Raw genomic sequence first — 12,879 nt, 5'->3', positions numbered from 1 at the left:
TTTTTTTAAAAGAGCAGAAAATGTTAGATTTTATATAAACAGGCTCTCCATTTCACATGACCATTTACTTGACTAAAAGCAAACACATTTAGGAAATATTTTTATTGAATATAATAAGAAGACAGCTGCAGAAATCTAAGTGATTGTGTTAATCTCTTTGCCTATAGCTCTGAAACTCTAAACTCTCAGAAGAAAACTGGAGACTGACATTGATCAGGGTGATTCTGCAGCTGTAAATTTTTCTGAAGGAGAAACGTTTGGTGGGCTAAAGCATGACAGGGGTAAAAAGGAAAAAGAAAAGTGCAGTGTGCTGGAAGATCCATGCTCTTCGTTGTGAAGATATCAAGCTGTGGTGCCTAAGAAGGTTTCCTATTTTGGAGTGGGCAACCAACTACAATTTAAAGGAAAATTTGATTCCTGATGCCATTTCTGGAATGATGTTGGCAATTCAACAGGTGACACAAGGTACAGTTAATGAAGCTGATTTTCACGCTTTAAATAGATTAAATCAATTTATAGTAGTTTTTTATTCTTGTAGCTTTATTTAGTGTGCTGATGAGGCTTGGGTTAAATAACAGAAAATGAGAAATGCATATTTAATTAGACACAATCTAATGCCAGGTGTAAAAGAGAGGCTTTTACTCCTCATTTTCATAAGTGGGTAAGGGATTTACTAATGTAAAAAGGAATGAATATATATATATATATATATATATATTCCTTATCAAGGGGGTGAGAGGGGAAATATATATTTCTGATCAACATTTGTGAACAGGAGTTTATCTTTCCTATAGAGCATTCAGAGGATGAATCGGTGCACTGACCTTACAATCAATGAATACTAGAGTTATACAATGTATTAGCAGTTATAGATAATTTTGTATGAGAGGCTTACTACCAAAACCATTATCGGTTGATGGGATTCTTGTGTGCATTGACATCTTGTGTATTTCAGTTTGCATATTGGTCCAATGAGATATACTATATCATGTTTTCTATTACATCTCTGTATCATTAACATAAAGTAAGGGTGGAGCTTAATTCTCTTTTGGCTGGTTGTAGGTAAGAAACTTTAGTCTGGATTTGTCCAGGTGTTGTCACAGATAGAAAGTGAAAACTAATTAATGCTTTTTTCTGAAAAATGTAATCTTATTTCGCATCACAGTATTAACTTATTTAGGTAACTCTTTATACCTGTCTCAGGCAAATTACATGGCAGTCTCTTGGCTGGCCAAAATGAGCGCTAGCTTCTTGTCTGACTCAGACTGTCTGTATTGTTATTTCTTTACAGTTTCACAAACTAGCTAGCTTTAGCTATCATCCATGCAGCTAAATTATAAGCATTCCTTTAATTGAATTATTCTGGAGCTGGAACCAACTGGTTTATGTAAGTATTTGTGCTTTTAAGGTAATTAGGAACATCTGCACTGGCATGATTTAACTTCAAGAACCTTAATACTACTATAAAGTATCTAATTTCTCTGGTATATTCATATGCAGCAATTATAATTAAAATGCTGCTAATAATATATTAAAATCCAACAAAATATTGAATTAGAGGCAATTATATAGCACTTATAGTTTTATCCAGCATTTTCTTCATTGGATATGGGTCCTAAAATGGCTTTTAGTTTACAAAAATTATTTTTTAAAAACTTAAGTGGTGGCAGAAAATACTCTTTTCCAGATTATTCTGGTTTGTTTTATATAATGTAGAAAGAATACTATTGCTGCTTAAAAACAAGAGAGAAACAACCTCATTTATATCCCCCTTCCTACAGAACACAGTCCCCCCAGTAGGAACACCATTTGAGAATGAAATCTGTGGATTTTTCTGTTTTTGTCCGTAAAACTTGCAAATCTTTTGAATACTAGATTATGTGTATATTCAGATCCATTTGCACCAAGTCTTCTCATGATGTTGCAATTCTTTTGTTACCAGGATCATACTTCAGTATTTGTCAGAGTGGGACGGCATGGGAAAATAATAATAGTAATTGTACAACACAAAGGATGAAAAGATCCCAAACCCTATGTTTAAAATTCTGTGTTTCTGGTGTTTGTTTCTCATGATACAAGAAAGACTGAAATTGTTAAAAGAGAGTAAATTTATAAACCACTGAGAAGTGACATGTGGGACCCACTGTCACCACGCATTGAATCTGATGGTTTTATGATTCAAAAAGAAGGAAATAATTAAGGGATAATAAAAACAACAGTATACACAATAGCTAGGATAAAGCATTTTTATAAGTGATAGAAGCTCTTATGGCTAGGGACAGAAATTACATGTAAACTGGTATAATGATTGGAAACCAGTTCAAATCTATAACACAACACAAGACAAGTGCACATAACCCGCTTTCAAAATGGCTGAAACTGGTTTAAGATAAACCTGGATGGGATGTAGTATCAGATTTAAGTTAAATTGGTTTATTGAACTTCTGTCCCAGATCCCGCCCTCCCCCCTGATTCAGGTTAACTCACAATCCTCCAGCTTTGCACCTCCCCCACAACCTGCACCCCCCACTTACAGGGTGGGCGGGCTAGCGTTAGCCCAATCTGTCTGGTCCAGCCCAGCAGGGAGGCATGCTCTAGTGCCGCCTGGTTTTTGGCCTGGGCAACTGCAGGCATGTGGCTGTCTTTCTGGAATCACAAGTGAATGTCTGTTTGCTTGCCTATCGGTTCAATCTATGCAGCTTAGCTTAACCTGCGAAGATTGAATCAATTCAGCCTCGGGCTTTTTGTCTGTCTGCACTTAACCCTTGTGTCTGAGCTCATAAACTAGCTCATTAACTTGACAGCAATTGAGGAAAAAACTTCTTTACCAGCTGTATTTTTCATAATGGTCCATACTTGAAATTTTTGCATCCTCTTTTAAACCATCTGCAACATTCAGAAATGGGACCACTGTAGCTCACAAAATAAAGATAATGCTCAAAGAACTACTTCCACAGTAGTCTGGAAATCTTTTCTGCAGACCTGTTGTACGATAGCAGTTTTTGCTATTGCTGTCTGCTTTATAAAAAAAGAGCAAATTAAGAGAAGAAACAATAATGAACATAAGCCAATAGTGTGTTTTGTGTCCTTTAATTCTAAGCTCTATAAAAAGATGATATAAATTTCATCTTTGTGCATTTAATATGTACCAGAGCCAAAAAGATCATTCCTTGAAATAAACAACATCTGACCATTCATTTTACAGAGGATCTATCTTTCATGTTTGTTACCTTTTATTCTTAGAAGGATTTTAAGAGCTACTGTCTAATTTCACAAACCGACTGGCAATTTTGGACATTCAACATTTGGGTACCTACATGAGCCACCTTAAAGATAACTGATATTTAGAGGGCAGGTGTCCTATACTGTTTTAAATGGGCTACAGCTGGAAACTTGAAAATCAATTACTCATACTTAACAGTTTTGAAAATATTGGCTTAAATCTTTAGGCCCAGCTCGTGTACTAGAGTGTATGCACTGAGGTGACAGCCAGAAGGAATGGCTTTAAGGAGGGTTTTCCCTCCAAATGTTTATTTTGTTTTGCATGCAGCTTAAATTCAGAGTGGGTTGGCTTGGCAAAAATCAGGATGGGGCATGGGAAAAGGCACTAATAAAACATGAAGAACAGTATCATTAGTACTGTTGACTCTATGCCATCCATACCCTTTCTCCAGTGTCAGAGTATAGTTGCAAAGAGGGAGTGTTGGATAGACTGACCTTTGGAAATATTAACTTGTAATAGGGACCAGTTTAGCCCATTTCCCCCAAAATTGAGAGGCAGAAAAGGATCTTAGGCTTCCTTTCTTCACCTCCAAAACTCCAGTATTCAAAATCTGGCACGTGTTATGTTTCTGGTGCAAATAAGGTTTTAATCATGCCAGAAATAGCAACTGGTCACGCATTCATAGAATTTATGGCACCAGAGAAATCACAAACCAGCCACAAAGATATTACTCAAAAATATATAGTATCTTTGTGGTTGATTTGTATGGCACCATAACTTGTATATGTGGCATGCCATGCAGGGACTTACCCAAGGCTTGAGCCCCAGAGTGGTTTCCGATCAGCTGAATGTCAGCTAGGAGGGATGACCCTGGGACTCAAGCCCTGGAGCCATCCCTGCTGACCAGCAGTAGATGGGAGTGGCCCTGGAGTTTGAAGTCTGGAGCTGTCAGCAGATTCTTTGCTGGCAGAGACCAATTCAAGGCTCAAATCTCAGGGAAGTTCCTGCCAGCTGATGTCGGATCAGAGCTGCCTTAGAACACAGGGCCTGGGGCTCAAACCCCGGGGCCATCCCAGTCAGCCAGTTGTTGGCTGGCAGGGACAGCTCTTGGGCTCGACTCCCAGGGCAGTTCCTTCCAGCTCACAGGGGATCGAAACAGCTATGGAACTCAAACCCCAGCGCTGTCCTGATCAGTTTATCATCAGCTGGCAGGGACCACCCTCGGGCTCTAACCTTGGGATGTTCTCTGCCAGCTGACTGTAGATCAGGACTGCCTCAGGACTCAAGCTCCAGGGCAGATTCAAGCTACCAATGATCAGCAGTAGTTTTAGCCTTTTTGTTAAGTCTCAATAAAGAAAACTGTTGTGTTTTACCTTCAGTGTCAGAAAATCATAATCACCAAGCCTTTGAAAGATTTTATAATAATCTGGTAATTTTTTTCAAGTTGATTAAAATTTGTTCTAATTTAGTTTTTTTCCTATGTCAGCTCATGACCAAGAGATGTGCCCAGAAAGTAGATCACACTGGCATGGAACAAACATTCAAAGATTTAAAGGCATGAAAGAAGGCTCTTCTTTTCACTTATACCATCTTGCCAGTTGGTACATCATTACATTCTTAGTATTTCTCAAGTTCAGTTGCAGCCCTTGATTTTTCTGACACAATTTGGGGAAGTGGCCTGGCTAGGCTGGTCTGTCCCCCAAGACTCATGGGAGTCAGTGGGATTCCAGAACACTCTGGGGGATATTCATGCTCACCTTGATGGCCTGGTCAATTTGTGGAATAGTATACTGACCTATACACAATGGCACTCAGGAGTCTACTCCCATCATGGCAGCAGTACAGATCTCCCAGGTACCAGGGGGAGCTGAAGTGGGGGTGGGCGGGTGGGGAGGAGAGCAGCTGAAGTGCCATGACTCTTGACCTGTGTCAAATCTGACTGATTGTGACATAGATTGTTCTTACAAGACCAAGGTGTGGCAGTAAGTAACAAAGAAGCTTCTTTTCTCCACTGATATTGAATTGGCAAAATGCCAGATGGCAGAGCCCTTAAAAGTGATGAATGGCCTGGTTAATCTTGGTTGTCTGTGCCCAGAAACTGAGTCTCCTGCAGTCTGCTGTGATGAATTTGCCACCTAGTTTACAGACAAAATGGTCTGTATCTGGCACAACATGGGAATTGGCACTTTTGCTGCAGAGTCAGGGTTGGAGAGGCTTGGTCTTGTCCAGTTTATGTGGATCAGTTTGGTTGTTGTCACCTACTCATGCAGAGGATGTTTGGGGGATTTTGGATGATGAACTATGAACTGGACCTGTTCCTATCTTGTCTTGTAAGAGCCAACTTGGGGAGACTGGGGCCATTGCTGGTAGGGGTTGTCAGTGCCTCCCTTTGAGAGGGCAGCATGCTGAATTTTCTTGAGTCAGTAGCCTTTGATACAGATAAGGTGCTGATACAGTGTTTATGTGATCTGGATTCATCAGACTTCTCTACATTGATTCTGCTCTTTCCTGGTAGGGAAGTTCCACAGGGTGGTGACGAGTGAGTGTTTGTCATCCCCTTGGGACTTTCCCTGTGGGGTCCTATAGGGCTCCATCTTGTCATCACTCCTGCTTAATCTGTATATGAGGCCACTGGGTGAAAATATTCAGATGTTTGGGCTGAGGTGCCATCAGTATACTGATGATGCTCAGCTTTCTCTCTCTCATCTAGACTGGGCTCCGCAGTTTTAGTATTTTGCCAATGCCTGGCAACAAGTGAGGGATTTGATGCAAATGAACCAACTGAAGCTGAATTCGGACAGGACAGTAGTGATGGTTGGGACCATCACTGATGTGGGATTCAGCTTCCCATTGTCACTCAGGTTCACAGGCTTGGGGTGCTCCTAGGTCAGGGGGGGGCAAAATGTGGCCCACCAGACCATTCTATCCAGCCCGCGGGGCCCCTAAAAAATTTAGAAAATTTATATTTATCTGCCCCTGGCTGCCTGTCATGCAGCCCTTGATGGCTTGCCAAAACTCAGTAAGCAGCCCTCCCCCCAAAATAATTGCCCGCCCCTGTCCTAGATCTTCTGCTGCACCTGGATCTTCAGGTGGCAGCAGTGGCTAGGAGTGCCTCATTGGTGAGAGGGCTGTTACCCTTTAGTTAGATTTGACTCTGGCCATCATCATCCATGCTTTCACAACTCTACATGAGGCTGCCCTTGATAATTACTCAGAAGCTGCAGTTGGTGCATAATGTGGCAGCCTACATTCTGATAAAGTTGGATCACCAGAAGCACAATTCCAGTACTCCAGAGTCTGCATGGGCTCCCAGTTGTTTTCTGGTGCAATTCAGCTTGCTGGTTTTGACCTATAAGGCCTTAAATGGGCTAGGCTCTATGTACTTAAGGGACTACCTTCTCTCTTATGTCCCGTCATGATCCCCAAGATCAGATGGTACTAACCTTCTGTAAGTACCATCCATGCACCAAGTTCATGTGGCAAAAACATGTGGGAAGTAATTCCTGGTAGTTGCTCCTCAGTTTTGGAACTCCGTCCCCTTTGAAGCCTGCCAAAACCCAAGCCTGGATATCTGGATATCCTTAATGTTTCATAAAACTCTCCAGCAGACAATATATAGAGTCATAAATCACAGCCAACACCTGTCCCCTGTGGAGTTTAATAATGTCAGCAAATTATTGATTGTTTGCTTCAAGTACTGTTGGAACTAGTTTAGAACATTCCCAGTCATGCACAATAAATCACACAAGCAATGCAACGTAAACTACTGCTCAGCAGCAGCATTACATTCCGCTGGTAGATGCAATATTACAAACAAGGATATGCATCCTTTGGCAATTGTGGCATTCACATATATTGTTTTTGACTTTGAGGAGATCAAAACAACACACCATTTACCAAAACCAAACAGGTTTATAGAGCAGTGTTCTTTGAGACTTCCTGGGATTGAATTTCTGCGACTTCTCCTAGCACAAAATTGTGGCTAAGTAAGGTTCATGCCCTACAGCCTGATTAACTGGTTCAGCTGATCCTAATGAACTAACCAGGGCCAGCTGAGCCCTGGCCTGTAGGGATAGGCTAAGTGAAGCTCCTGCCTTATAGACTGATTAACTGGGATAGCTGAACCTAAACCAGGGCCAGCTGAGTCCTTCCCGCTGATTGGTCCTGGGTGTGTTTTTAAGGAACTCCTCCAGCACCTGACCCTAGCTGCACTGATCTCCAGGTTTTGAGTAGCTCCTGTGCTGGCAACTTCTCTGGCTTCTGTCTTGGCATCCTTGATTGTGCATCCAGCCCCTCAGACTTTAGACTTCATCTTGACCTCAGCTTGCTTTCTGACCCTTGATTCTAGTTAATCCTCTGGCTTAGTATCTGGTTCCTGACTCTTGGCTTCTGAGCCCACCCCCTGCAATTCTTGGTCTTGCTCCTGATTCTACCTACTAGGCTGGACACCCTGCTGGACCATGATATTTAGAAGCTGTTTGCAATTCACAAATCTGAAAAAAGGTTACATAAGGATTTTGGGTAACACAAGTGTCACTGCTACCCTTTTTTAAAAGCATGGAATCATATAATTCTTACTCGCATATCTCCTTGAAGACTGGGAAAAAAGGAATTGAAGCAAACTTTTCTGGGCAAGAATCTGAGCCATAGGCTATGGGGAGAAGCTCATCTGTCACCATAGCTCTAAATCTTAGAGTTGGCTTAAAATTCTTGGAGGAAGCCAAAGTTCCTTGGGTGAATTTGATATCTTTTATTAGACCAACCCGAATAGTTATTAAGCAAGCTTTCGGGTTCAAAAACCCTTCGTCAGGAATTTGAGAATTCATGATCTGGCAAAAACTTATTTAATTTGTCAGGGTTTTTCAAAAATCTGGTACTTAGAAACAAAAATAATACTTCTTGCCAATCTTGAAAAAATATCCACTGACTTCATTCACTTCTCTAGCTGTGTTGCATCACCCTTTTCTCCTTCCATTTCCAAATTAATTGAGTGACTTATGTGCAATTGCTTTCTGGAGTTCCTCTTCTCTTTTTTCTAACCCAGACCCTGTTCATTTTCATCCCTGGCATTCACGTGGAACAAACCTTTAATGACTTCTTTGTAGCCAGAATTCAGAATAAATATTCCTAATCTTCCTTTACCTGTCATCCACCTTTCACAGCATTAATCATGCTCTTGGCATTTTTCTTCTCTTGGCTTCTGTGATTTTGCCTTCTTCCACCTCTTCTTTGTCCCAATTGTTTCTTCCATGTACCTTTGGAAGATCTTCCTTATTCCCCTCTGACTCTGCAGGAATACCGTAGACCTCTGTCCTGGGTTCCCATTTCTTCTTCCTCTATACGTTACCTCTGGGTAGCCTCATTCCCAAATACAATTTCAACTGCCATTTCTGTCCACTCGGAGATCTCTATTCCAAACCTGTCTTCTTTTGACTTTGTACATGATCTGGCACAAGTGAGGGTTCTGTTCCTTGACCAGAGCTCCTGTGTGGTAAGGTAACATAAGTAATAATATTATTATATACTTAATAATTATTATAGTAGTTTTTGTGGTTGCTATTTCTCTACAAATGTCTTATCTGGGGCTACATGACTAAAACTGTCAGTGAAACTCAAGAGGGATGTCAGTCAGATAATTCTTTGGCCCCTAACATGCATGGCTAATGACAATATTTTGAATAAAATCCTGTTCTTAGTAAAGTTCTGATCTAAAACAGAAGACTCCTCACATTTCTATTACAATCTCATAGGAAGACTAAATAAGATTTGAATTATCCAACTTGTGTTCATTGACACGTCACAAATCCATCTTAACATCCAAGATCAAATCTTGGATGTTCATTTTATCATGCAGATGACTTCAGCCCCTGACAAATTAATAACCAAGCTTTCTCTTGAGGTTCCGCAAACCATAATCTTCTGCTACCTTTTACTGCAAGCAGGAGTGTCTCAGGCTATATGTATGACTTCTTCTGTTATTTTATGATGATAATACTTTGTACTTCTGTGACAGCTGAGAGTTGTATGTGTGATGAAGGTGCTTTCTGAATGCTCTGTGAGGATTAGATCAGGTGTTTCTTGTCGTTTGTTCATGTATTGTGAGCTGTATGTTGCTGCTAAGAGCTTAATTAAAGTAAAAGATTAGTGAGGCCTTGTATGTAGTGAGGCCTTGTATGTAGTGAGGCCTTGTAAGATTAGTGAGGCCTTGATAGTAGTAAGGTGTTGTATGTAGTGATGCAGTTAAAATTAACCTTATCAGAAAAATGCAAAGGCTTGTACTACTATTGGTCAGTCATAAGGAAAGTTTGTAGTGTGAGAGTGTGAGTGGCTGTGAGTCAACAGCATAGCTCAGAAGTTATAAATTGGCTAGCACATCCAGAAATCAGCAGAAGGAAGATGCAGCATTGTGAGAGAAGCTATTAATTTAAAGATTAGCTGCTGACCTGGATTTGGTGGACCCGTGGATCTTGAGGAGCCTGAGGACTGAATACCAGGGTCCTTCCCGGTACCCCTCAGACAGCACAGATCGGGGACACCTCACTTCGTTGAGCTTTATAGAAGCGGGACTTCTTGTACATCAGGCATCAGAGGGGACTGCCGATAAGTTGCAGATGCGAATTGTTATTGTTTTTCATTGTTGTCTTGTTATACTACGTGTAGTTCTGTGTTTGTTAAGTCAATAAACCTTTCTTACCTTTTTACTCCCGACCACTCTCTCAATCCCGAACCCTCCCACTGGCGGCTGGGACAACTTCCTATTCGAGGATCTCAAATCTGTTTACAAACATTCACTCTAACATGAGTGATTTACAGACAGGGTGGTTAATAGATATGGGAATGGCAGAAGTAAATCTCCAAAGACTTAATGCATGTGGGTTAGGGTGAGGAGAACCAGGTAATCCCCTTTTGTCAATTTTGAAAGAACTGGGGCATGAAATTAAAAGTCTAAGGAATCTATCAAGTGAGGGGCGGTAATGCATATATCAAGAATAATAAATATGTTGCCTAGAAATTAAGAAGTGGAAAAAGTTTGCTGAGCAAATATAGGCCCATTGGTCTGGCCTCAATATGCAAGACTTTAGAACAATTTTTGAAGAAAAGAATAATTAAAGACTTGGAGTTAATGGAAATGCAACATGAAATGGTCACACGTAAGCCATTCTGATTTCGTTCTTTGATAACCCAACTGATTTTCTAGCCTAGAATGGACAACCTGTGACACAAGTGGTATGAGAATTGGGATTAGAGTGGCAATCAAGGAGGGTGGCAGTGTAAGGGACCAGGGCATAGGCTTCTTGCCATATAGTCCAGTGCACAACATTGGGGCTGGTTCACTGTTGATGGATGGGCCTGGAGGCTGGGCTTGGGGCTTGTGGGGGTTCTTAGTTTGGAGAGTCTTAGGGCGCAAGCTTAGGGGTGGACACCTTTGCACACTGGGCTAGCTAGGCCCCAAGACACCCCAAGCTACTGCCACGAAAGAGTAATACCATGGCCAAGCAATGAGGCTGACTTATTCCTTCCAGCCCCCCTTCCCCACCTCCCTGCCCACACTCCCCAACCACAGGCCTTGGCCCCATTCTTCAGCTGGCTTAAGTTACCATGGAGACTGGCCATGTGGCCCCCATTTCCCATACTCTTCCATGCTCTTCCATACTTGGACAGCAATTGCTACCAGGTGGTCACTGGGGCTATAGGGATGCTCCACGGGTGCACTGTGTGCATGCCTCCCCACATTACTGCCACCATGACTCTTGTGATGCTGCTACCCCCCCCCCACAAGGTAACAGGATGGCAAGCAGGGAGTGTGGGTCTCTGGCATGTACAGAAGGGTCAGCCTTTCCCTTTCCAGGGGAGGCAGGGAACACTACTAGCATTCCTGTTGCACCCCAACAGGGAGGGAGACCCATCAAAACATGGCAGCTAAGCTTTGATGATGACTTGTCTCAGCTACCCAATGGTACAGTCAGAACAGCCCACCATGGAGATGCACCTCTTAAGTTCCAAGGAGGCCCCATGCCAGACTGGGTGAGGCACAGCGCACATGCCACAGAACTCAGGCACCAGGGGAAGTGGTAGCCAGCTCACTATCTAGGCCATGGTTTTGTTTTGTCGTTGGTACCATGTTTTGCTGTTCACACTCTAGTTTGCAGCTTGCACGTTAGCAAGGGTTGTTTATGTTTATTGGAAAACAAATGAAGTTTGCACTTTCTGTACATATTCACACTGAGCTCCTTGTGCACTTCCTGCGCACATACCTTCTCCAGCTCGAGGCCCCAAATGCACCTCACATGTTCCCCACACTCCCTTCCAGCCTGCTCGTGTAGCTCCCTCTTTCTTTCCCCACCCCCTGCCCCTTGCTCCAGCAACTCGAGATCTTCACTCCCACCTATAATATCTTCATGGCCGTGCTGGCTTCTTTCTCAGCAGACACAGCCTGTACATACATCCTCCCTCCCTCCCTCTTCCCCCACACTATAGTGGTAACTATGGTGGGAAGCTGTTCCTGCTATGGGTCATGAACTGTAAGCACAATGTCAGCAATTTGTAAGTCTTCCAGGACATATCTGGAGAGTTTTCCCTCCCTCAGGTCCAGAATAGGAATGTACCAGTGAGCATACTTGCTACTGCCAGTCAATCCCCATGCCCCCAGCTCATGCCAGAGAAGGCCAGGCCCCAAACCAGGGCTGGGCAATTATTTCAGGCGGAGGGCCACTTACTGAGTTTTGTCAAGCTGTTGAGGGCTGCATGGGTATCTCTGCCCAGTGGAGAGGCTCTGTTTGCACCCCCGCTGCCCTCCAGCCACAGTTCCCAGCATGGTGAAAAGTGGGATAGCCCTGAGCTCCTGGCTGCAGCTTTGGGAGGGAATTGAGCCTCTCTGCCACATTGATAGGGCCTGGCCCCCACCCAGACCTATGTCCACAAGTTTGGAGGGGGGCCATCTGCATGGCACAGACCCAGAGAGGGTCTGTTCCTCTGTCCAGTCATGGAGGAAGGAGACCGAGCTTTTTCTGTCTCCTGTCTGTGACAGCCCAGGAGTGAGGCTGAGCTAATGTTCAGCTGGAGCAGACAAGCACCAGCTAAGGGTGGCATGCTGCCCAGTGAGGTGCACCTGAGATGCTGGTGGAATGCAACCTAAAGGGCCTAATGCTCTAAGCCAGGGGAGGGCAATTATTTCATCTGGAGGGCCACTTAATGAGTTTTGGTGAGCTGTCAAGGACCGCAGTGGTGGCCCTGCCCCTTGACAGGTGGCCTGCTGATTACAACTCAGAATACAGACCCAAAGATATTACTGACCTTATACACTTCATCCTCACACAACAATTTCACTTTTAATAACCAACACTTCCTCCAGACGATGGGAACAGCTATGGGCACCAAAATGGCCCCACAGTATGCCAACCTTTTTATGAGCCACCTGGAAGAAGACTTCCTCAAGAATTGCACCATCAAACCCTATACTTAAGATATATCGATGACATTGTCATCATTTGGACTGAAAACCTGCAATCTCTGATTGAGTTCTATCAGAAATTCAACAATCACCATCCCTCCATCCAGCTTTCTCTAGAATACTTCAGCACCAACATCTCCTTTTTAGACATGATGATCAGTATCCAGAATGATAAAATACAGACCACGTTATACAAGAAACCCAC

General features: G+C 42.9%; 1 protein-coding gene across 1 annotated transcript in view; it reads left to right on the top strand.

Annotated features, from left to right (window-relative positions):
* Positions 1 to 255: 255 nt before the first annotated feature.
* The window catches only part of SLC26A7 (solute carrier family 26 member 7), a 146,925-nt gene continuing 134,301 nt past the window's right edge, over positions 256 to 12,879 (top strand). The window contains exon 1 of the mRNA XM_006020005.2: positions 256 to 465. Coding sequence (XP_006020067.1) covers positions 273 to 465 — 193 coding nt within the window. The 5' untranslated portion in view covers positions 256 to 272. The remainder of the gene's footprint in view (positions 466 to 12,879) is intronic.

The sequence above is a fragment of the Alligator sinensis genome, unplaced genomic scaffold (assembly GCF_000455745.1).
Source record: "Alligator sinensis unplaced genomic scaffold, ASM45574v1 scaffold273_1, whole genome shotgun sequence".
NCBI lineage: Eukaryota > Metazoa > Chordata > Crocodylia > Alligatoridae > Alligator > Alligator sinensis.
This window is presented reverse-complemented; position numbering and strand designations above follow the sequence as displayed.